The sequence below is a fragment of the Peromyscus eremicus genome, chromosome 2 (assembly GCF_949786415.1).
Source record: "Peromyscus eremicus chromosome 2, PerEre_H2_v1, whole genome shotgun sequence".
In the NCBI taxonomy this organism is placed as follows: domain Eukaryota; kingdom Metazoa; phylum Chordata; class Mammalia; order Rodentia; family Cricetidae; genus Peromyscus; species Peromyscus eremicus.
The window spans coordinates 56,290,204-56,315,842 of NC_081417.1; the positions used below are offsets into that span (position 1 = coordinate 56,290,204).

The 25,639-nt window shown below is 39.8% G+C and overlaps 2 protein-coding genes across 4 annotated transcripts in view; one reads left to right on the top strand and one right to left on the bottom strand.

Moving 5' to 3' along the window:
* Positions 1-17,843, bottom strand: part of Orc3 (origin recognition complex subunit 3) — an 80,998-nt gene extending 63,155 nt beyond the window's left edge. For both annotated transcript variants that reach the window (XM_059254091.1, XM_059254090.1), the window contains exons 1-4: positions 17,776-17,843; positions 13,634-13,688; positions 10,238-10,335; positions 2,021-2,165 (exon numbers count right to left, since the gene is read on the bottom strand). In XM_059254091.1, the coding sequence (XP_059110074.1) occupies positions 2,021-2,165; positions 10,238-10,335; positions 13,634-13,688; positions 17,776-17,799 (322 nt within the window). In that variant the 5' untranslated portion in view covers positions 17,800-17,843. The remainder of the gene's footprint in view (positions 1-2,020; positions 2,166-10,237; positions 10,336-13,633; positions 13,689-17,775) is intronic.
* Positions 17,844-17,866: 23 nt separating this feature from the next.
* Positions 17,867-25,639, top strand: part of Rars2 (arginyl-tRNA synthetase 2, mitochondrial) — a 40,996-nt gene continuing 33,223 nt past the window's right edge. For both annotated transcript variants that reach the window (XM_059254093.1, XM_059254092.1), the window contains exons 1-2: positions 17,867-17,945; positions 21,955-22,028. In XM_059254093.1, the coding sequence (XP_059110076.1) occupies positions 17,910-17,945; positions 21,955-22,028 (110 nt within the window). In that variant the 5' untranslated portion in view covers positions 17,867-17,909. The remainder of the gene's footprint in view (positions 17,946-21,954; positions 22,029-25,639) is intronic.

The window sequence follows — 25,639 nt, forward strand, 5'->3', positions numbered from 1 at the left end:
CAGCAGTAGCAGAGTAACTAAGATAGAAACTCCCAAACAACTTAGGCTATTGACAAGGCCATTGGTTGCTCTCCACAAACTGACAGTTAAGCCCTAATGCTGCACACAAAACACTTACACACTACATGTTCTCACTGAACACCGAAAAATCAAGCTGATGCCTAACTAGAACCTTTACCCCTCCTGACTAATGTTCATGGTACTGGAAGGTACTCTGCATGCTACCAGAGGAGAATGGCCAAGCTACAAACCCTGCAGTCTTACAATGATTACCCACCTACAGATATGCTGTTGCAATAGGAGCACAAATGCAAGAACAACAAACCACTATCTGCTGGATTTAAGACCTACTTTATAAGATGAAGCCTGTGCCTGACACTGCTTCAGTGACCAAGATCCTGAAAATAGATAGGCCATGGGCCTAGGGAAAAACAAAATACTATTGCTCTGCTAAGGGAACACAGCAATAAAATGACTCCTAATGACATTTTGCTGTACCCATGGATCAGTGCCTTGCTCAGTCATCATCAGAGAAGCTTCCTCTGGCAGTAGATGGGAACTATTAGAGACCCAGACCCACAATTGGACAATGTGCAGAGAATGAGAGATTTTAGAACACCCAGTACTAAATGGGATGTCTTCATTAAAATCTCCCGCTCAGGGCTTAGGGATCTATGCAGAAGAGGAGGCAGAAAGATTTTAAGAGCCAGAGGGGATGGATGACACCAAGGAAACAATGTCTTTATGACAAAACAAGACTGACACACATAACTCAGAGAGACTGTGGTAGTATACACAGGGCCTGTACAGGTTCAAGCCAGACAGGGTCCCAGTGCTCAAAGGTGAAAGTGAACATGAGCTGCCATCCCTGACCAAGAAACCAAACAACTTGCAAAGGAAAAATTAAGTTTTCTCCAATGGCATCTCACTGGGTATATTAACCACACTTATAGGCAGGTCCCAGATCCAGCAGTAGATGACTATTACAAAATGAACAATGGTATTTCTGCACACTTCTTGTCTCAAGTGCTATGTCTGGACATTTTTTGTCTTACTGGTCATCTGCGTGTATATTATGGTTTTTGATTTTTGTGGTTTTATGAGTTTTGCTTTTGTGTGTGTGTTTACTGTGCTTTTTGTTTTATTTATTTAGTTTTACTTGGGGGCTCTTTTTGTCTGTTTTTTAAAGAGAGAAAGAAAGAAGGTGTGGAGTTAGGTGGGTAGAGAGGATGTGGGAGGAGTTAATGGAAAGGGAAACTATGATCAAAATATATTGTATGACAAAAATTATTTTCAATTAAGAAAAGTATAAAAAACCTGAGAAAATGCTGTTAATAAATCATATTTTTGTAATATCCAGAAACATAAATATTTGCTCTAAATTAGATATTGATGAGTATTTTTAAAAATTATAACCTGTAAACTGGAAACAATTTATATAGAATTTACACAAATCTTTCCCTATGCAATCAATGTTAACATAAGAGGATCTGAAATTGAGATATCAAGTGCAAGAAATAAAATAAATATTATAGATGAATTTCAATGAAGATATGATTTTTTAAAAAAGGTCAAAAAATAAGATCTACTAACACACTGTTTTATTACTGAATTCTAATTTAATTTCTCTAAAAACATATCTGAATATAATAAATTTATATATATAAATAGATGTATATATTTATGACTATAAAATAAACTTATTGATTTACAAAGTATGAAGTCAAATCATAGTTGTTTTAATTTTAAGAGCTTTATCAGGCTGGGCAGTGGTGGCACACACCTTTAATCCCAGCACTGGGAGGCAGAGCCAGGCGGATTTTTGTGAGTTCAAGGCCAGCCTGGTCTAGAGAGAGAGATCCAGGACAGGCACCAAAACTACACAGAGAAACCTTGTCTTGAAAAACCAAAAAAAAAAAAAAAAAGTTGTATCAGAACAAATCGTTTTCCACTATTCTCCTAACAAAACCAATTTAACAAATACACATAGGCAAGCATGAATAAACAGATACATACATACCAAGAATAAGAGCAGCAGTGGGAATTTCTCTCTGTTTCATTTGACAGCCCCAGTTCCTTGAATTTTTCTGGAAATCAGAATGGGACTTTTGCAGAAAGTCAATTAGATTATCAAACAGGTTTTTATTTAATTCCTCCTGTAATTGCTGCAATGAAAACAAAATTTCATGAATTATTAATAGTAGTAATCTGGCATTTCTTTCCTAAGGTTTCTATTGCTATGAAAAGACACCATGACCACAGCAACTCTTATAAAGAAAAACAATTAATGGGGGCTGGCTTACAGTTTCAGAGGTTTAGTCCATTATCATCATGGTGGGACATGGTAGCATATAGACAGACATGGTGCTGGAAAAGTAGCTCAGTGTCCTACATCTTTACTTGCAGGCAATAGGAAGTGGTCTGAGATATTGAGTGTGGCTTAAGCATATGTGAGATCTCAAAGCCTGATTCCACAGTGACACACTTCCTCCAACAAGGCCAAACCCACTCCAACAAATCCACACACCTCCCAATAGTGCCACCCCTTTGGAGGGGCCATTTTCTTTCAAACTACCACATTGCGTGCAGGAAAATTTCAATTTTCTCTTCTCTTTGAATGTTCAGTAATTTTATTTGAGTGGCAATAGATTAACAGGGTAAAAGAACCCCACAAATATATCACACAGTATACTGAAAGGTAATAAAGGGGGGGGGGTCCACACAAATATATTCAGACAATGTATTGCAAATGAATAGAAGGGGGAAAAACACACAAGTATATTAACACACAATGAGTAGCACACATGTACTGAGAGAGAAGAACAGAAGGGCAAGATGGCTGAAGCTTAAACTACATTCTGTTTGTTTTGTTTTTTTTTCTTGACAGGGTTTCTCTGTGTAGCTCTAGCTGTCCTGGAACTCACTCTGTAAACCAGGCTGGTCTTGAACTCACAGAGATCTGCCTGCCTCTGCCTCCTGAGTGCTGGGATTGAAGGCCTGCATCATCCATTGCGTTCTGATATATAGAAAAAAACTGTCAGTGGGGCTTCTTGGGTTGAAGGGGACAGGGTGAAGTTTGGGAGGTAAGGTAGGAAGGAATAAGGATGGCAAGTTGCAGAAATGTGAGAGTAAAACACTAACAAAGATGGTTTCTCAAAGCCACCCTGTGTCTGCAACTTCTCAGAAGAGCCATCTGGAAATATACTGAAGTACAGTGTATGGAGACATGGCTTGGGCATTGAAATAATATACTGCTCTTTTAGAGGACCCAGAACCCACATGGCAGCTCATTACCATTTTTAACCCCAGTTCCAAGAGTCTGACACATTTGGCCTCTTCCATGGGTACTTACACATGTCTGCACATACCCCTACACAGGAACCCCTACACAGGAACACATATACATGAAAGAGAAGTGTATTTTGGGGTATTCTATTTTGACCCTTGCTGGTTTTAGAAAGAAAAGTATCACAGATACAGTAGAAAGGTTATATATGAAATGGAAAACAGCTGGATGAAATAAAGGTTTTCCTTACTTTTCTGGAGATTAGTGCTTTGGATTACTCCCTTTAAAAAAAATCTCTCTTTTGGGGCTGGAGAGATGGTTCAGAGGTTAAGAGCACTGACTGCTCTTCCAGAGGTCCTGAGTTCAATTCCCAGCACCCACATGGTGGCTCACAACCATCTGTAATGAGATCTGGCACCCTCTTTTGTATACATAATAAATTAATCTTTAAAAAAAAAATCTCTTTTGAGTGAGTTCCAGGAAAGGTGCAAAGCTACACAGAGAAACCCTGTCTCGAAAAACCAAACAAACAAACAAACAAACAAATAAAAAATTTCTCTTTTATTCATTCCATAACCATTCACTAATCATTTTGTGTCTATGAAAGATAGTCTTTCCTAAAAAGGTAAGTAGACAAAAACTGGAACCATTTACTTGAAGCTGAAGAGGTAATTTATCTGAATCAAAGCACTACCTGGTGATACAGAGGGTGAGGGGAGGCAAAGGTAAGTTGGAAGGACAAGCTGTAGAAACAAAGTGCAACACTGGCTAACCACTGGTCCAGCTAACCATGAAAGAATCCAATGGGAGGAAAAGAGGCTACCCAAACAGGTCCAAGTCTAGACCGTGCAACAAACACCATGACTTTAAAGGATTTGGACTTCATACTTCAAGGAGGGCACCCAAGGAGCTCTAAGGAGTGAAGGCTCATTTGGCACTGTTGTGAAGGTCAGAGATAAAGGAGGTCATAATGAAACCCATCCCAAAGGTGGGATAAAGCTGCATTTGCCTGAAATGGGGGAATGTTCCTAATATGACTCAGACACCAAAGAGCTATTGGCAAGTTAAAAGGGTGTGATGTCAGAACACATTATAGGGATTTTATGATAATCTAAGTTAAACAATGAAGACAGACAAGAGCTTATGAGGTACTTCAGCAGTTAAAAGAGCATACTGCTCAGGCTGAGGGCTGGCGCTCAGTTCCCAGTGGAAGGCTTACAACTACCTGTTAACTCTAACTCCAGTGAATCCAGTGCCCTTCTCCTGGCATCTGAAGGCACCTGCACTCATGTGCACCCACCCACCCACACACACACAATTTAAGAAAAAAAAGAAACTAGAAGATAGCCTAAATTGGAGACCATAAACTCAAGTATCTTTGAGGCCTACATGAAAAATATCAATGAGCAAAGTAAGTGTAAAGTAATAAAGATAGATGGGAAACAGTAAGAGACTAGAAAGTAGGTGAGCCAGAAAGATGGAGCACAAGGTCCTCAGTTAGAATTCCCAGCACCCACTAAAAGCTGTGTGTAACTCTCATTCAAAACCAAAACACTATAGCAACGTATTGGTTAAGCAGAATAAGCTGTTGGCACTGGAGCTACTGACTTGCTATAGTGGAGATACTCACAGCCAGAACATGTAGTAAGTTCTAGGCCAGCCTGAGCAAGTCCATGTCTCAAGAAGAAACCAAACCAAACAAAACACAGTGAAAACTGGATGTTAGAACAAGTTTAGAAATTGTTTCCTTTCAGATTTGTCTAATTTTTTAACTGACTTTAAGAGTGAGTGTCACCGAGCTCCCATCCCACCCCGGAGCGCCCATCTGGACAAGAGGTGAGTGCCTGGGCTCATACCCAGAGAGGCCTGCTCCTAGGTCCCATCCCTGGGCACTAGCCTTTCTGGGGAAGACCTGCCCAACTTGGCCCCAGGTTCTGGGCATCGGGCAAGACTCCCTCCACCCCCATCGGGAAGGTTCCCCTTCTCCAAGACCCCCAGGAGACCCTGCAATCTCCACGCCCTGCCCCCACGCCCATCCGCCTGAGACCCCAACCACTTCCTGAGACTTAGACACCAGCCCCCAGCTCCCATACTACCCCGGAGCTCCCATCTAGACAAGAGAGCTTCCATCTGAACCAGAGAGAGCTTCCTGAATCTGTCAGCTGTCTGGACCAAGAGCGCTGATAAGACCAAGAACAAATCCACAAGGAGATGGGCAGACGTCAAGGCAGAAGTACATACAACAAAATGAAGAGCAATACAGCATCACCAGAACCTAGCCCTCCTCCAACAGCTAGACTTGAACATCACAAAATGGAAGAAGCAGAAGAAAGCAACCTTATGAATAACATCATGAAGAGGCTAGAGCCTTACATAGAAGAAATCAAAAATGAAATTGAAGAAAAGACAAACAAAAAATGGGAAGAACACTATAAAAAACTAGAGGAAAGGACAACTAAAGCAGAAGAAAACAATAAATCCCTGAAAGAAAATCATGAAAAAGCAATGAAAAAGATGAAGGAAACAGTCCAAGACCTCAAAAGGGAAATAGAAAAAATGAAGAAGACACAAACAGAGATATGCTGGAAATAGAAAATCTGAGTAAATGAACGGGAACTTCAGATGCAAGTATAACCAACAGAATGCAAGAGATGGAAGAGAGGATCTCTGGCATTGAAGATATGGTAGAAGAAATAGATTCATCAGTCAAAGAAAACACTAAGCCAACAGAGCCATGACCCAAAATGTCCAAGAAATTTGGGACACCATGAAAAGACCAAACCTACAAATAATAGGGATAGAGGAAGAAGAAGAATACCAACTCAAAGGCACAGAAAATATATTCAACAAGATCATAGAAGAAAACTTTCCCAACTTAAAGAAGGAAATGCCTATTAAGATACAAGAAGCCTATAGAACACCAAACAGACTAGACCCCCCCAAAAAAGTCCCCTCACCACATAATAATTAAACAACTAAACATACAGAATAAAGAAAGAATATTAAGAGCAGCAAAGGAAAAAGGCCAAGTGCCTTATAAAGGCAAACCTATCAGAATAACGCCCGATTTCTCAATGGAGACTTTGAAAGCCAGAAGGACCTGAACAGATGTAATGCAGACACTAAGAGACCATGGATGCCAGCCTAGACTAATATACTCAGCAAAACTTTCAATCACCATAGACGGAATGAACAAGACATTCCAAGACAAAGCCAGATTTAAACAATACTTATCCACAAACCCAGCCCTACAGAAAGCACTAGAAGGAAAATTCCAACCTAGGGAAGTCAGATACACCCTCGAAAACACAGGCAATAGATAATGTCACAGCAGTAAACCCCAAAGAAGAGAAGTATACACACACTACCACCAAAAAATAACAGGAATGAACAATCACTGGTCATTAATATCTCTTAATATCAATGGGCTTAATTCACCTATAAAAAGACACAGGCTTATAGAATGGATACGAAAGCAGGACCCATCTTTCTGCTGCATACAAGAAACACACCTCAAATTCAAAGATAGACACTATCTAAGAATAAAAGGCTGGGAAAAGACTTTCCAATCCAATGGTCTTAAGAAGCAAGCAGGTGTAGCCATCTTAATATCCAGCAAAATAGACTTCAAACTAAAATCAATCAAAAGAGATCAAGAAGGGCATCACATACTCATCACAGGAAAGATCCACCAAGATGAAGTTTCAATTCTGAACATTTATGCTCCAAAAACAAGGGCACCCACATATGTAAAAGAAACATTACTAAAGCTTAAACCACATATAAAACCCCACACATTAATAGTGGGAGACTTCAACACCCCACTTTCACCACTGGACAGATCTCCCAAATCGAAACTTAACAGAGAAATAAAGGACTTAACTGATGTTATGACTCAAATGGACTTAATCGATATTTACAGAACATTCCATCCTAACAAAAAAGAATATACCTTCTTCTCAGCACCCCATGGAACCTTCTCTAAAATCGACCACATACTTGGCCACAAAGCAAATCTCAACAGATACAAAACAATTGGAATAACCTCCTGCATTCTACCAGACCACCATGGTTTAAAGGTAGATTTCAACAACAACAAAAACTACAGAAAACCTACAATCTCATGGAAACTGAATAATGCTCAACTGAATCACCAATGGGTTAAGAAAGAAATAAAGAAATAAATTAAAGACTTCCTAGAGATCAACGAAAATGAAGACACCACATACCCAAACCCTTATCCAAACTAACCAAAAGACAGAGAGAGAGCATCCAAATTAACAAAATCAGAAATGAAAAGGGGGACATAACAACAGACAATGAGGAAATCCAGAGAATCATCAGGTCATACTTCAAAAACCTCTACTCCACAAAACTGGAAAAATCTAAAAGAAATGGATAATTTTCTGGATAGGTACCACATATCTAAGTTAAATCAAGACCAGATAAACTATTTAAATAGTCCAATAACCCCTAAGGAAATAGAATCAGTCATTAAAAGTCTCCCAACCAAAAAAGCCCAGGACCAGATGGTTTCAGCACAGAATTCTACCAGCTCTTCAAAGAAGAGTTAATACAAATACTCTTTAAATTGTTCCACACAATAGAAACAGAAGGAACATTACCAAACTCCTTCTATGAGGCTACAATTACCCTGATTCCTAAACCAAACAAACATGCAACAAAGAAAGTGAACTACAGACCGATCTCCCTCATGAACACTGATGCAAAAATACTCAATAAAATACTGGCAAACAGACTCCAAGAACACATCAAAACAATTATCCACCATGATCAAGTAGGCTTCATCCCAGGGATGCAAGGGTGGTTCAACATACGAAAGTCCGTCAATGTCAGACACCATATAAACAAACTCAAAGAAAAAAACCACATGATCATCTCACTAGATGCAGAAAAGGCATTTGACAAAATCCAACACCCCTTCATGATAAAGGTCTTGGAGCGATCAGGAATACAGGGAACATACCTAAACATAATAAAGGCAATTTACAGCAAGCCAACAGCCAACATCAAATTAAATGGAGAGAAACTCAAAGCGATTCCACTAAAATCAGGAACGAGGCAAGGCTGTCCACTCTCCCCATACTTATTCAATATAGTACTTGAAGTTCTAGCCAGAGCAATAAGACAACTTAAGGAGATTAAGGGGATACAAATTGGAAAGGAAGAAGTCAAGCTTTCCCTATTTGCAGATGACATGATAGTATACTTGAGTGACCCCAAAGATTCAACCAAGGAACTGATATAGCTTATAAACCCCTTCAGCAACATAGCAGGATACAAGATCAACTCAAAAAAATCAGTAGCCCTCCTATATACAATTGACAAACAGGCTGAGAAGGAAATCAGAGATACATCACCCTTTACAATAGCCACAAATGATATAAAATACCTTGGGGTAACACTAACCAAGCAAGTGAATGGATAAATAAAATGTGGTACATATATATACACAATGGAATACTACTCAGCAGAGAAAAACAATGACATCATGAGGTTTGCAGGCAAATGGATGGATCTAGAAAAAATCATCCTGAGTGAGGAAACCTAGACTCAGACAAACATGGTATGTACTCACTCATAGGAGGATACTAGATGTAAAACAAAGATGACTAGACTGCTACTCACAACTCCAGGGAGGCTACCTAGAAAACAGGACCCCAAGAAAGACACAGGGATCGCCCAATGACAGAGAAATGGATGAGATCTACATGAGCAAACTGGACTCGAGGGGGGTAATGAAGGGCAAGGTCGAGGGAAAGAGAGCTTACGGGAGCGGGAGATCCCAGCTGGATGAAGAACAAAGAGGGAGAACAAGGAATAAGAGACCATGATAAATGAAGACCACATGAGAATAGGAAGAAGCAAAGTGCTAGAGAGGTCTACAGAAATCCACAAAGATACCTCCACAATAGACTACTGGCAATGGTCGAGAGAAAGCCCAAACTGACCTACTCTGGTAATAGGATGGCCAAACACCCTAATTGTCATGCTAGAAACCTCATCCAATGACTGAGGGAACCAGATGCAGAGATCCACGGCCAGGCCCCAGGTGGAGCTTCAGGAATCCAATTGGCAAGAGGAGGGTTTGTATGAGTGAGAATTATTGAGACCAAAATTGGAAAAAGCACAGGGACAAATAGCCAAACTAATGAAAACACATGAACTATGAACCAATAGCTGAGGAGCCCCCAACTGGATCAGGCCCTCTGGATAAGTGAGACAATTGATTAGCTTGATCTGTTTGGGAGGCATCCAGGCAGTGGGACTGGGACCTGTCCTCAGTGCATGAGCTGGCTGTTTGAAACCTGGGGCTTATGCAGGGACACTTGGCTCAGCCTGGGAGGAGGGGACTGGACCTGCCTGGACTGAATCTACCAGGTTGAACTCAATCCCCAGGGGAGTCTTTGCCCTGGAGGAGATGGGAATAGGGGGGTAGGCTGGGGGGGAAGGGGGAGGACAAGGGAATCCGAGGCTGATATGTAAAATTAAATTAAATTATAAAATTAAAAAAAAAAGAGTGAGTGTCACCATAGTAAAGTTCTCTGTCTTAGCAGCTATCATGTCCCAGTAACTGAGGATATGCTTAATATTTAGAGCCGGGCAGTGGTGGCCCACGTCTTTAATCCCAGCACTCGGGATTAAAGTGAGGCAGAGTCAGACAGATCTCTGTGAGTTCGAGGCCAGCCTGGTCTACAGAGTAAGATCCCGGACAAGCACCAAAACTACACAGAGAAACCCTGGCTTGAAAAAACAAAAAACAAAAAATTTAGAACATGACACATTATTTTCTTTGAGGTATAAAAGTAGTATTTGATTGTTATTTCTCAGCTTCTACGCAGACTCTTATAAATCGTTAGAAATATGGAAAGTAACAAATGCAACATCTACAGTATTTTACTACAGAAATATAAAAAGGAAATTATTCACCTCTGTTTCAGATTTTATCCGTTGCCATAGCAAGTGATATGTTTCAAATCGAAGTTTACTGTCCTCAGACACAAGTTTCTCATTATTAAAATAATCCTCTAAAAAAAACAAAAACAAAAACAAAATAGAAAGTCAGTTTGTTTTTTAACACAATAAAATTAAGAAACTGTGTGCAGAGACACACAGCATGGAGCAGGGATGTCAAAACATTTTCTACAAATCAAAAAATCATGTATCTATGTATACATCTTTCTCTGTACACTTGAAGAAAAATAGTTTATCTTTTGTATTTAATTTTATGTCTCATTTTTATCATATTAAAAAGGATATTTAAAATTTTAAAGTTCTATTCCTTACTAATGAATCTCTAAGCTTCTACTTAATGATTTTCAGTTCAAGGTGTACATATACAGCATTAATGTTTCATCCACATCTTCATCTTCTTTACCTTACATGATTACTTTAAACTCTTCGCTATTCAATAATTTTTCATACTGTTTTTGTTCCATTGACATAGTTTAGTCCCGTCTTTGATTTAGTATGTATTCTTTTCTTTTTTGTTGAAAGGTATGTGCATTGCCAAAGAAAGCAAGAGGGTTTTGAATCCCCTTGACTAGAGCTAACAACAGATGCTGTGAGCTGCCACGTGGGTGCTGGGAATCAACTCCGGTCCTCTAGAAGGGAGCCAGTGCTTCTAACAGTTGAGCCAGCTCTCTGCCCTCATATGTATTATTTTATATTCTTTTAAAAATATTTTCTCCAAACATCCATTGAATAAAATATTTTTATTGCAATTGTTTTTCAAAGTTTAAAAACCATGTGTATCAAGGAATATATTATTTTGAAATTCTAACAAATTTATATCTAGTAGATACAAAAATAAAAGTTCCATAAAGCCACTTTTATTCTCATCCTATTATAGCAAATATGCTCTATTTCAGTCTACTGAAGTGATTCCATAACTTGTAATTGGTTATGACCTCCAATTTGGAAAAAGTAGAAATTCACTATTTATTCACTACTCTGTCCTTCCTTCTATTGATCTGATGCTCTTTTAGTCTAATATTAATGTATACTTTCAACTGTTTTTGAACTTTCATATTTGTTCTATTGTTCAATTCTATTTCCATACCAATTCTCCTCCACTGCCAGCAATCAATTTTATTCTTTAATTAAAACAAAAACATGAGGGTAGAGAGGTAGCACGGCAATTAAAACACTTGCTGCTCTGGCAGAGAATCTGGGTTGGATTCCCAGCATCCACAGGTGCTCAAGTATCTGCAGCTACACTTCCAGGGTATCCAACACACTCTTTCAGCCTCTGCAGCAGGCACCAGACATGTGCATAATGGATGTACATACACACAGGCAAAACTACATACATAAAAGTAAAAAACCCCAAAGAAAAAAGCCATGCTATGAAATGAACAGTGATCTTAGCACATCTCAAAAATAATTACAACTGGTATACTAACTGAATAAAGCCAAGTTTACAGATTGAGCTGGAAAACAAACAAAAATTCTTTTTTTTTTTTTTTTTTTTTTTTTTTGGTTTTTCGAGACAGGGTTTCTCTGAGTAGCTTTGCGCCTCTCCTGGAACTCACTTGGTAACCCAGGCTGGCCTCGAACTCACAGAGATTCTCTTGGCTCTGCCTCCCGAGTGCTGGGATTAAAGGCGTGCGCCACCACCGCCCAGCTTACAAACAAAAATTCTTAAATGGTTATAAAAATTCATATCCAACTCAAAGATAAATGTAATTCCAGCACACAGCAAAAGTATTCCAAGTCTGAAGAGAGTTTAGGCCCTAAATAACTAGATATATTTAACTTAAAATTGTATTTAAAACACGAATGGCCTGGCCCTTTACTCAAACATTTATGTTCCTTACAATTCCCTCTTTTTCACATTTGTAGTTCCCTCAATTTACTTTACATTCCTTTAGTTAGAGCATCGTTCAGTAGCGTTATATCTTGAACTGGTCATTTGGAATATATTTTCTTTCATATGAAGGAGTGTTCCTCATAATAGATGACTTAGTTTCCACAAGATTTTAATTTTGTCAAACATTTTACAACACAATAAAGTCATTATAATGTCTAGATGGCAAAGTTATGTTATTAATATGCAAAAAAAGAGAATGTACAACAATCTATTAAAAGATAAAGCAGAATAATAGGGTAGCCTTAAACAAACAAAAATAGTCATTTTACTGGGTACGCTGGTGATAAAATGCTACACAGCAAACTAAGGCATGAATTTATATGCTGAGTCTATCCAAGTATGCAGTGAAAATAATCATGGGAACTGGGACAGAGCAGCAGTGGGACACCAGTCTGTGAGTGTTACCTCTCTCATGGTCCTTCCGTGAGCACAGTTAGGAGCTGTAGACGGAAACTAGCCTGCTGCCAAGCTTCCCTCCCCTCAGCTTCCACTCAGCGAGGGCTGCAGCGCACATGAGCAGCACTGTCGCTGCCACTGACGCCGCCAGCCTCTCCCTTCTCCCAGCTTCACCCACTGTTTTGGCAGACATGTGCAGTATTCCACAAACACTACTAAGTGGGGGGATTTGCCGGGTTTTGCTTAGGGATGCACCGAAATGTCGTAAGTCCAGGGACATATGGTGGGCAAAATACAAACCACCCCCTTCTCTCGAATCAGCTTCAAGTACTGAAGCCAGTTAAGGTAACTGCTAAAAAGTGGGAATAATTTTCCTCATCTCATCTCTCTTATAATCAGTTAATTCCTTAAACACTTTCAAATTGTAGCAATACCTATTAGTCTTAAACCAAATACAATGAAAGAAAAAATTTAAAAATTCTAAAGCAAAGCTCAAATTATACTGCTGTACACATAAAATGTTGATATTACAAACTATTAATAAATCTTAAGTTACAACTGAAATCCAACATAAAAAGTCCTATGCAAACACTTGCTTCACATTATGAAATGGTATCATAAAGCAATGGTTAGACCATAGGGTCTAAAATCAGAGGATGGGTTCAAATCCTAGCTCTACAATGTTTACAGCATTATAATACTGAGAAAGTTCTTTCTGTCTTCTATGTATCCTTGTATATGGTAATGGAAATACTACTACACCCCCCCCAAGTTTCCTGAGGGGATTAAAAGAACAAAAATGATTAGAACAATCCAGCACATAATAAATGCTTTAATATACTACCAAATTTGTTGTAATTACATTGCCATAGTTTCAGACATCAATGTATGGTATATGTCTCACATACAATGAAGGAATAAATCCTTAATTTTATTTAAACTATTTCTGTTAAGTTGAATCACCTCCAACATTAAGAAGGTTTGCTCATAATCACACTTAAAGTTTAAGAAGATCTGGGGGAACAAAAATTAACAAATTGGATGTGAAGATACTTTACCGATTGGCACAGAGATCTTTCTTTTCTTGAAGTCTGGTTTAAACACAAAACAGCCCTATTTAAGCAAAAAAAGGAAGGAAGGAATAAAGCAAAAAGTCAAATTAGGCAAAGCAGACAAATCTAATTACCCAAATACTTTGGAAATAAACAAGATCTTTAAAAGGGGAGTTGGGTAGGGTATATTTCTTTCAGGTTCTAAAAAATCCTAACACTTTTCTTTGAAATACTGAAGGGAAGAGTCTTCAAGAATTATCCATTTCTTTTCCTCAGTCCCCTCGGTTGCCCTCACACTCTTTAGGACCTGCTCTAAGAGGTAGGCGAACTGTTTTAGTTCAAGTTTCATAAAACGTAGAAGGGAAATAACATTAATATTATACATTAAAATAAAGATTAAGTGCCAGGAAGTGGTGGCACACACCTTTAATCCCAGAATTCGGGAGGCAGAGGCAGGCAGATCTCTGAATTCAAGGCCAGCCTGGCCTACAGAGAGAGTTCCAGGACAGCCAGGGCTACACAGAGAAAGTATGTCTTAAAAAACAAAAAAGTAAAAATAAATAAAGATTAAGTTAAAAACATGATACTCTCACATTCCAAAATGATTTCTTATTTAATTAACTCTTAAGTATTTACAACCAGGATATAAGTATATAATTTTGGCTCTTATTTCATGGAACATTTTTTCAAATAATAAACTCCTTTCCATTTATCCATTATAGTTTGGCTCAAAACTCATCGTTCATCTCTGTAATCCTTAGGAAGTTGAGACAAGAGAACTGTTGTGATTGAAGCTAGCCTAGTTTACACAGTGGACTCCAGGTCCCCGTGCTATACAATAAACCATTTAAATAAAAAAACAAAAGAAAAAACCCAGGGCATGGTTCACGCACTTATATCTTAGTGCTTGTGAGACAGAAGAACCAAGAGTTCCAAATCATCTTCCTTTGCATGAGTTTGTGGCCAGCCTAGCTATGCAACCAAACCAAATCCTCATCTCTTGGGGGAGGGGGGGCGCATAGGACAGGGACAGGGACACCCTCCTGGATACTCTCTCAAGAAATGCTTCTCCTGCGATTCCAGGATTCAAACATCTTTCCTTGAATATAAACTGTCAGCACATTTACAGCACAGATATATTTTATTTATAACCACCTCCTTAACGTTTATGATAGTACTAACAAATACATTAGGCGATTGGTATACAGAATGAATAAATACTTGCTAAGTAGTTTTTCTAGTAATTTTCTATAGCCACATAAAATGTCCTATTATTACATCTGACTATTGGTACTTGGCTCCTAAGTTTCTAATTGTGGTGTATTCTACGAAAAAGTAAGTTATATTTCATGGATAGTCTCCTAAGATTTCCGTTTATATGGAAAACGAAAGAATAAAAGAAATGAAATACGACAAAAAAAGTCATCTCAGACTGGTATTAGATAGCTGTGTAAAATATAAAGTGGCCATGTGGATAACATGTTCCAAATTAAGTTGTACCTTGTATTCTTATATTTGCAACTAGGAAAGCTATGTGAATTGCTTGTAAATATTTTTTAAAAGTACCTTGTACCATGACAAGCTTATTACTATATCCTTTCCCTATGGACCTGCAAATCAGTAAGGGCAGCAGTGATGCAGCAAAACATGAACAGTTCTAGAATGGATCTTAATATGATGAATATTAGCACAAGGATATGAATACAAGCAACAAATATTAATATAAACATGTGAATGTTAACATGGTAACATGGTAGCCAGGTGGTAGTGGCACACACCTTTAATCCCAGCACGCTGGAGGCAGAAGCAGGCAGATCTCTGTGAGTTCAATGCCAGCCTGGTCTACAAAGCAAGTTCCAGGATAGCCAGAACTGTTCTATAGAGAAACTCTGTCTTGAAAAACAACAAAACAGAAATATATATATATATATATATATATATATATATATTGAAAAGAGAAATAACAATACTTGATAGGTTTAATAAGAAAAATAAATTAAGCCGGGCGGTGGTGGCACACGCCTTTAATCCCAGCACTCGGGAGGCAGGGCCAGGCGGATCTCTGTGAGTTCGAGGCCAGCCTGGGCTACCAAGTGAGTTCCAGGAAAGGCGCAAAGCTACACAGAGAAACCCTGTCTCGAAAAACCAAAAATAAATAAATAAATAAATAAATTAATTAATTAAAATGTTGGCAGTTCCATGAATTGCTGAAATAGTCCTTAAAGGTTATTTATATAAGGTCTACTTCATAATCAATCACCAACATAGCTATTTGTTAGAAGGCAAATATGTATTTTATATATATATATAATTTTCTCTAAGTTTAAAAAAAGAAAGAGGTCTAGGGCTGGGTATGCAGCTAAGTGGTAGAGCACTTGATCAGGATGCAAAACTACAGAAAAAGAAATGAAGTTTTATAAAACAAACATGATGAGGAGATAGGGCACAACATCTGGAACTTTGTAGCCAAGGACAAACGAAAAACAGGAATAACACTAATAGAGGTACTAGTGCAGTTAAATCTAGCACCAGCCAGTCAGTCCTATAAAAATCTTAAACTAGGGATTGGGTGTGATGGTGCACACCATTATTGCCAGCACTTGGGGGATGTAGACAGGACCATTTGTAAATTGTCTCCATTTTGGTTGAACTATGACAATTTCTGTAACTGTAATTTGGTTTCTTGAACTAAAGTAACTTGTTTCTATACTCTTATCTTCCCTGTTCCTCAGATTTGCCCAACTAGGAAAGATGTTTTATCAATCACCTAAAATTCATGAACTGAGATTCACTGGTTACTGCTAGCAATCATGAACTGTGGGTCAAAACAGAAAACATTTCAATCTCTTCCAGAACCCTCATCCTGTGAAAACTTCGAAGGGACTCCCTCTGCCATGTGGGCCAGAATTCTCACAGCCTCTGCCACGCTGCCTGCCTGCCTGTCTATGATGTTAATATCACTTCTAATACATCTCTTCGAAAAAGGACAATCCAGCTCAGTGTCCCCCTTCAATTCCAAACACAAAACCTTCCAGAACTTGGTATTTTTCAGCTTTATCAGCTTCACTCAGGAGTATCCCTCTGTACGTAAAATAAGTCTTTCTTTACATGGTATAGTAATATAGTCCAGTATATATAAAATAAGTCTGTCTTTACATGGTATAGTAATATAGTCCAGTATATATAAGTCTGTCTTTACATGGTATAGTAATATAGTCCAGTATATATAAAATAAGTCTGTCTTTACATGGTATAGTAATATAGTCCAGTATATATAAAATAAGTCTGTCTTTACATGGTATAGTAATATACTCCAGTAGAACTTTCTTTAACGTAAATGGCAAACAGCTGCTCTGATGTGCTATTGAAATATGGTTCGTGCTAATGGTAAACTAATTTTAAGTTATCTTAATTCAAATGTAAACAGCCACCGACTGCTAGGGGGCGACACAACCCTAGGATTTCTCCTCTTATAAACCACATTTTGGTTTGCACTCCCTTGCTATCTACGCAGTCCATGATGCCCCGATACAAACACTCATGTGAATTACATTTTCTCGTTTTTCCCAATGCTCCGTCCTCCACTTTCGGGTTGTCCCGATTCTTCTATTTAATCCGCTCCTTTATTTCTGTATTTCTAAGGCAAAGAACATGTCATTCTGCTCTCCCACCCTCACGCTTTATATTCCCGCCAAGACTCTTTATTTTTCAGGTCTCAGCCAAACTGTTACTCCAAAAGCTTCGCTGGTCTCCTAGCAATCTTGGTTCGTCCCTCTTCTCTCAGAACTTTTCCCCTTAGTACTACGGGCAATTCAAGATCAGCTGCTTATTAATAGTTGAGTACTGAAAGGTATTTTTTTTACGTCTGTATTTCGGTAATTAAACTCACAGTAAGTACTTATGCGGCAAAAAAAAAAAAAAAAAAAAAAAAAAAGCGGGGAGCGGAGGGGCAAGCGGCGTATTCTTGGGGCAGCCGGCCGGCTTGCCTCGGCGCCACAGCCTAGGTGGCCAAAGCAAAGGTGGCCTCGAACCCGGACCTGGGCAAAGCCGCCTGGATTCTGCTCTTCCCGGAGCCAGAGCCAACGCCCGTCACACCTCCGCCTCGCCGTGCTTGCCAAGCAGACATGGCAAGCGCCACCCCCACGTACCTTGGACACCGAGGAAGTAGCCATACTCCACGGCTCCGTGTGCTTGCGCACTGAGCACTTCCGGGCGCCCTTGCGGAAGCAGAGGCGGCTTCCGGCGCGGAGGCGGGGCGTGCGGAGGCGGGCGTCGGGACGGCATGGCGTGCGCCTTCCGTAGGTCGATCGCCTGTCAGGTACTGTGGCGAGTGGCGAGCCCGCGGGAGCCAGGCCGGCAGGGTGCAGCCTGGGCCGGCTCTGCCTTCTCCCTGAGCTGCGGAGGCGGAAGGCCCGCGAAAGCCTTGGGTGCTCTCCCGTCTTGGCATTCCCGTTGGTCAGGCTTTAACCTGGGAGGAATGGCTATGGGCCATGAGCAGACCCTGTAGAAATTCGTGTTCCTCGTTCGTTCGCAGTCATTGTTTGCAGTCATCGAGTAACCTTGTAGTTTAGTTCATTCCTAAATAAAATACATTAGAGCGTTGAATAAAGTAGGTGATTTATGAATCATGCTAAGGGGCGTGGTGGCGCACACCTTTAATCCCAGCAGTGGGAGGCAGAGGCAGGTGGATCTCTGTGAGTTCGAGGCCAGCTTGGCCTACAGAGCAAGATCCAGGACAGCTAGGGCTGTAACACAGAGAAACCCTGTCTCTAAAAATAAAATCATGCTAAGGGCTGCGGAGATGGCTCCTTGGGTAGAAGAGCTTGAGTTCGAATTTCCAGCGTCTGTAGGAAAAAAACGTGCGCGGCTAAGGAAGTCTGAAACCACAATTCTGGGAGGTGGAAACAGAAACAGGTGGGTCCAGCGGGTCTGGTTCAGTGAGAGACTTTATCTCAAAAGAAACAAGGTGGAGAAAGACACTTGACCTGTACCCCTCACTTGTTCACAGCAGCCCATCCTGCTGGGGTTTGCTAGTGTTGGCGCAGACTTAGCTAAGCCCAGTGTGGCTGAGTTGCTTTAGACAATTCTGGAAGATGTTGCATATGCTTCTTAGGCAGTGTTTTAGGAATTAAGCTCCAGTTTATATCGATGACTTTAATGTACAAACTGTGTGTGTGTGTGTGTGTGTGTGTGTGTGTGTGTGTGTGTGTGTGTGTATGTTTGTGTGTCCCTTCATGTGGAGAGGCCAGAGTTTGGGTGTGTGTTTCTCTTTTATTATTTTTTAATTTTTTTATGCATTGGTGTGAGTGTGTTTCTCTTAGTCACTGTCCACCTCGTTTTCTGAGACAGGTTTTCTTACTGAACCTGGAGTTTACCCGTTCAGCCAGACTGGCTAGCCAGGGAGCCCAAGGTGTAATGGTGATTCTGGGGTTAGCTGAATTCTTTGCATAGGACAGGCAAAGAATTGACTGTCTGGGACAGACAACAGCCCAAAATACAAGAAATACAGAAGACTGAGAGACAGAGAGAATGAAACGATGTTTTTGGTTTTTTGTTTGTTTGTTTTTTATTTATTGAGGCAGGCTTCTACCTCAGGAATGGGAGGGAGAAGAAATCCAGAGTCCGGGAGTCTGTGGCTATTTGTGGGAGGTGGGGGAGGTGTTTCAAGGTTTCTCTAATGGCTGTGCATGTCTCTCTGGCCCACCAGAGAGCTGATTACAGGGTGTTATGCACTACTTGCTCAATTAGGGAGGTGATCATACTTTGAACCCCCTTTTCTCTATCTTTGACTTGCCTTTTGAGCTGTTGACTGTGACTCTCTGCTGACCTTTATCCCAGGAAGGCATTGCTCGTCAGTGCACCTTGCAGGAGTTGCCGTTCTTAGCCCTTGGCAGGATCTGTAAGCCATGAATTAGCCTCTGCTTTCTTTGTTCTCATCTTTATGTGACCAGCTTTTAGTTCTACCAAGGCAGGAAATTAACACCTATCATAACTACTGTCGATGCTAATCTACAGCTCTCTACTCTAAGGGGGTAAGAGATAGTTTATTCGAGAGCTAAATTTGAGGGAACATGGATTTGTGGTACCCCAGTTTCCATAGGTCCAATATGAAGCAGTTTCATGGAGTTTTTACAGTAACAGAACAAAGAAAATTGTAAATCAAAGCATTTTAAAATATATTGGTGGAATCATTGGCGAGGTAGGTTAAAATAAGATGGGGTTCACTCTTCTATAGCCCTTGGATGCTATCTGACAGCACTTTTAGTCCTGTGCTGGGTGGGAAGCTAGGGTTTTGTTTAGTTAATGCACCCCAGAAGGTTTTATCTGTTTGTCAGGATGTTATGTTTGGCCATTAGGAGGAGGATATTAGGTCCAATGGTAGGAGGTGACCAAGATGAATTGTAATTAGGCTCTGGATCTATACATTCTGAACTCTCCACAGCCATTGAAGTTTTAATCACTTAGCTACTGCAGACACAGCTTTTCAGGAATTCTCATTGGCATTACCAAGTGTTGCTGGAATTTTTCTTGGTTACCTATACCAGAACTCCTTGTCTGTGTGGCAGTCCGGAGTGCCTAAAATAGGTACAATCCTTCCTAAAATAGGTACAATCCTTATTTCTTTCCCTATGAATGGGCAACATTGTCTTGCAAATGTTCCTCAAGGAAGCCAACTGGTTTGCTGACACTAGCTCATAGCCCTATCCTCCTTTTTTATGCAAAAAAAAAAATTTCATGCAATGTATTTTTATCACATTCTTTCCCCTCTCCTGCCCTCCCCCTTATCTGATCAGATTGGTTATTTCATACCCAGCTTTAGGCCCTTTTCTTCCCCATCCCTAATACCCCCTCTGCAGCACCAGCACTGGAGGTACAGACATGTGTCACCATGCTCAGCTCTTAGAAGAATGCTAGGGTTCTAAACCCAGGTCCTCGTGCGTTCATGGCAAGCACTTTACCAACTGAGCCTTGTCCCAGCCCTGTTGGTATAATCTTCTTCTATAAACTCTTCTCCTTCTTTCTCACTCTTCACAGTGCAATTCCCAGTTCCCAGAAGCCATCTCTTAAATTTGTTGCACCAAAGTTTTGAGGCTGAGCTCCACAACTGCATTGTGATTGGTTGTGGTTTTCTGTAATGGTCTCTGACTGCTTAACAAAGTTCTTTCTGGTATGCCACATGCCCGAGGAAGAACTAAATCCTATGTGCCTGTCACAGGATTGCTCTGAATATGGAAATGCCTCTACAACCAAACTTAACATAAGCATGAAAGAAGCTTCATGCACCTGTTTCCGCTTACTTATTTGTGTACTAAGGAGCAATCTGGGGCCTCATACAGACCAAACCCATGGCAAGTGGCTGGTGCCACAACACTGTGTTAGACCATGGCTTTTGCCTTGGCTTTTGTTTATTTTTTGTTTTGTTATTCCTGCTGTTCTGATGAGTAAACCTTAGGGTTTGGCATGGGGATCAGATTTTTTGGGGGGGGGGGTGTTTCGAGACAGGGTTTCTCTGTAGCTTTGGAGCCTGTCCTGGACTAGCTCTGTAGACCAGGCTGGCCTCGAACTCACAGAGATCCACCTGCCTCTGCCTCCCGAGTGCTGGGATTACAGGCGTGCGCCACGACAGATTTTTTTTCTCCTAATATTTCCTTGTTACTATTAAGTGCCATAAAACTTTTTTCTCTTTTGTTCATTCTTATAGCATCAGTGCCTAAAATTCTGCCTGCTACACATTAGCTACTCAATAAGTATTTTGTTTATTTATTTTAAGATGTATTTATTTATTCTGTCTACATGTATGCTTGTATGCTAGAAGAGGGCACCAGATCTCATTACAGATGGTTGTGAGCCATCATGTGGTTGCTGGGAATTGAACTCCAGACCTCTGGAAGAGCAGTCAGTGCTCTTAACCTCTGAGCCATCTCTCCAGCCCTCAATAAGTATTTTTTTAATGAAAAATATTTTTGGATTCTCAGTGATTCATATCTTTTGTCATATATTTCTCTAGATTTTTCTTATGAATTGACAAACATGAAATCCATTGAAAGATAAGTAGTCCTGCTTGCTACTTTACAGTCAAACCATTATGTTATACTCAACCCCTAACACCCGCAAATCTTTACCTCAGTCTGATAGTTTTTTGTTTTTTAGGCTATCAGAAACATTGAATCATACTATATATCTTCTTTAAAATGGGTTTTACTTGATATTATATACTTGAGGTTCATTTATGTAAAGTGTGTTAATGATATTTCTTTTGTTGCTAGTTCACTCTAGAACAGATAAATCAACAATTTTATCCTGTTTTGTTCTTTTTTTACTTTTAGCTTTCCAGAATATTGGCTCTTCCACCAGAAAGCTTGATCAAGTCAATATCTGCAGTTCCAGTTTCAAAAAAAGAGTTAAGTATACTTGCAATGATCTCAAATTGTTGAATTTGTTGGCAGTTCGATTTTACTTAACTCTTCAATTTACAGAGTAGTCCTTAGAGTTATGATTCATTATATTCAACTTACTACAATTGCTATCATAAAATTACAATTCTATTTAGGTATTCTGTGGTGAAATGTAATATTCCTTTGTCAGTTATTTTCATGTTTGTTTTTGTTAGCAATAATTATGTCAGTCTTTAGGAAAGAGATTCTAATTTAATTGCTTAATAAAAGAATGAAAATGTGGTTATAATCTCAGCTTTTGAAGGAATATTTAATGTTGTATAATCTAATGCTTGAATGCTATCGTACCATACTTATCTGCCATTCTGGTTGTGTTGTTTTTGTTTGAGTTTTCATTTGAAGATTCCCAAGTGATAGAGAACTGTTGTTTAGGGCTATATAAAAATGATATTGTTTTCTTAGATATAGGGAAATGTTTTTGTTTCCTTATTAGTGTGGTCATCCTAACTGTTAGCTTATCATTTTGCTAAAAAACTTCAGCGCTTAGATAAAATGTAGTCTACCTTAGACTGCAAGGACAAAAATGTCCAAAGAAAAGAAATCGCATCTGCACTAAACATGAACAAATTTATTTTTCATATTATCTCAAATAATACACTAATAACTACAAAGATGGCTTTTGCCTGGTAACAGGGATTACAGGACTAAAGGGTGGCTGTACTCTATCAGTTAGTTAATAAGAAGCTTGTCATGTGAGAGGTTTTTAAAGGTAGAATATGAAATTCTCAGTATCAGTATATCCTTTGTTCCCTTAATTTTATTAGAACTTTCAGGTGAGAGGGGTGAATGTTCTTCTTTTCATGATTAGGAAAAGAAATGAATAGGAAGAGAAGGCAAGTACTAGAGAGTGCCTATAAACTTACTATTTTCAGCTTTGAAAAAAATGAAAGTAGGGCTGGGTATGGTGGTGCACGCCTTAATCCTTAATCGCAGGACGCAGAAGTCAGAGGTGGTCGGATCTCTCCGTGAGTTCAAGGAGTTTAAGGCCTGACCTAGCCAGTGAAATCCAGGACAGCCCGGGCTATGTAGGGAGAGACTTTGTCTCAAAAAAAAAAAAAAAAAAAAAGAAAGAAAGTAGAAGAGCTACTCTAAAAAAACCTGTTTGGTAATCACCCACCACCATCATTGTCGGCACAGACCATGTCTGGTCTATAGTTTTCTCTTGCACTGTATACTATTGATAGCTACAGGTTTTCAAACCATAGCTATCACATCTTTTAAATGCTCCCCGCTCCTCCACTTACTCTTTCAGTACAAAAAAATGTAATAGGCAGTCTAGTTAGAAATTTCAGGACACTTTCCCCTTCGTGTTGAAATGATCCACACAAGCCTGTTATGGCAGCTGTGTGGTCAAGCTGTTTTGGGACCCCTCCACAAAATTAGAGCTCTTATTACTTCTAGTTTTACTTTATTTTCTTTGACTTTTAAAAATCTTTGTTTGTTTCTGTCTTGCTTTGTGTTTTATCCCTGTTTTGCTAAAATAATTTCTTTAGTTGCCCATAGATTGGTTCAAATACTTGACTACATTATCAAAATTCTTTTTCAGAAAATGGAGTCTTAATGTACCTGTAAAGAATAATCTTAGAAAAGAAACAAGAGCACAGTTTGCTGGCCATTTTAGTATATAAAGGACAGAGAAAAAACTTCCTCAAGATGTTATATTGGTAATATTTGATGTGTTATTTACCATCAGACCTGTGACTAACATCATTCCTCACCAAGATGTTTCTCAATAGCCCTGTAAAGTAGATGTCATTGTTCTCATCATTTACTGAGATACCAGGAGATTGAGCAAGGTGTCCAGAATCACACAGACATTAATGGTGAACTTGAATTTGTTGTTACAGCTGAGATACAGTTTGGATTAGTAACTGGATTCCATGCTAAATTGTTGGCTGATGAATAAAGACCCAGGAAATTGCCAGGCAGTGGTGGCGCAGTAGTTTGAGGCCAGCCTTGTCTACAGAGCTAGTTCCAGGATAGCCAGGTCTACACAGAAAAAAACGAAAAAAGACTCAGGAAATTTCATTAGGTTTTCCTTTTCCTTTTTAAATTATTATTTAATATAATACATTTTTACCTTGTTTTTATTTATTTTTAGATTATAATTTGATTACAATATTTCTCCCTTCCCTTCTTCCAAATCTTCCCATATTTCCCTCCCTGCTCTCTTTCAATTTTATGTCCCCCCTTTTTTAACTTTTGTTGCGTGCAAATAAATATAGTATATGCATATTTATTCCTAAATATTACCTGTTCAGTCTGTATAATGTTAATAAGTATATGTGTTGTTTTAAAAAATGATAAGCAGGCCGGGCCGTGGTGGCGCACGCCTTTAATCTCAGCACTCGGGAGGCAGAGCCAGGCGGATCTCTGTGAGTTCGAGGCCAGCCTGGGCTACCAAGTGAGTTCCAGGAAAGGCACAAAGCTACACAGAGAAACCCTGTCTCGAAAAACCAAAAAAAAAAAAAAAATGATAAGCAGCACTGGTTACCATGCAGAGAGGTCATGAGGCACGAGCCACAACAAAACCCAGTATCAGAGCTTGATTGGGGGGTGGTTGAGGGGGGACAAAAGAACCAGGCCTGGGGAAGAAGAAGGCCTGGGGGACAAAAGAACCGCGCGGGGGGGGGGGGGGGGGGGGGGGGGGGGGGGGGCGACGGACAGAGAAGGGAGGGGAGGAGTCTGTGTCCGGCTTTTTAAGGATTTCCGTGCACATGCGCAGGTAGGCTTACGGAGCTACGCCAGGCATGCACTGATTGCGTGGCTGACTGTGCAGCAGTGCACATTTGCGCAATCACGCAGCACACTGATGATGTAAGACTTAGCTCCTGAGCTGTGCATGTGCGGTCATGCAGCTGGAGTGGCGGCAGAATCCTAACAATCCTGCCTCCACACATCCTCTTTGAGACCCTGAACCCCTGCCAAAGCAGGTCTCCAGCAGACTGCATATAATATATTTTGACCGTATTCTTTCTCATACCCAACTCCTCACAGATCCTTCCCATTCCCCTGTGAACCCAACTTCATGTTCTTTCCCCATCTAACTTTAAAAAAAAATACAAAAACAAAACAAAAATCAAACAAAACACCAATGAGACTAAAAGTACCAAAAGGAAATTAAAAGCCCACAAAAAAACACGTTTTCAGTTGGCCAACAACTCTTGAGCGTGGGGTGTACTCTGTAGTGTGGTTGATGTATCCAGGGACACTCCATTGGTGAAAGCTGTATTTCCCTTTCCCAGGAGGCATCAGTTGCCCATAGCTTCTTGGGTAGGTCTGGTTATTTTGTGCCCACCTCCCAGGAAACTTCTTAGTGGTCATTAGAGTTTAAGTTTTATAATGTGATGTTAAGCAGAAGCCATACAGGAATTTTTAGCCATTGCTCTGTATGTGATAAGGGATATGTGTGTGCCCCAAAAGACCACCACAGAGAACGAATCCTCTATGTAAAAGCAGAGTCTTTATTTTCAAGGTTGGAGCTAGGATGCCCTGTCCGATGCATTGGTGAGAACAGTGAACCGGGAGCCCAGGCAGGGTGGGATTTTTATCATAG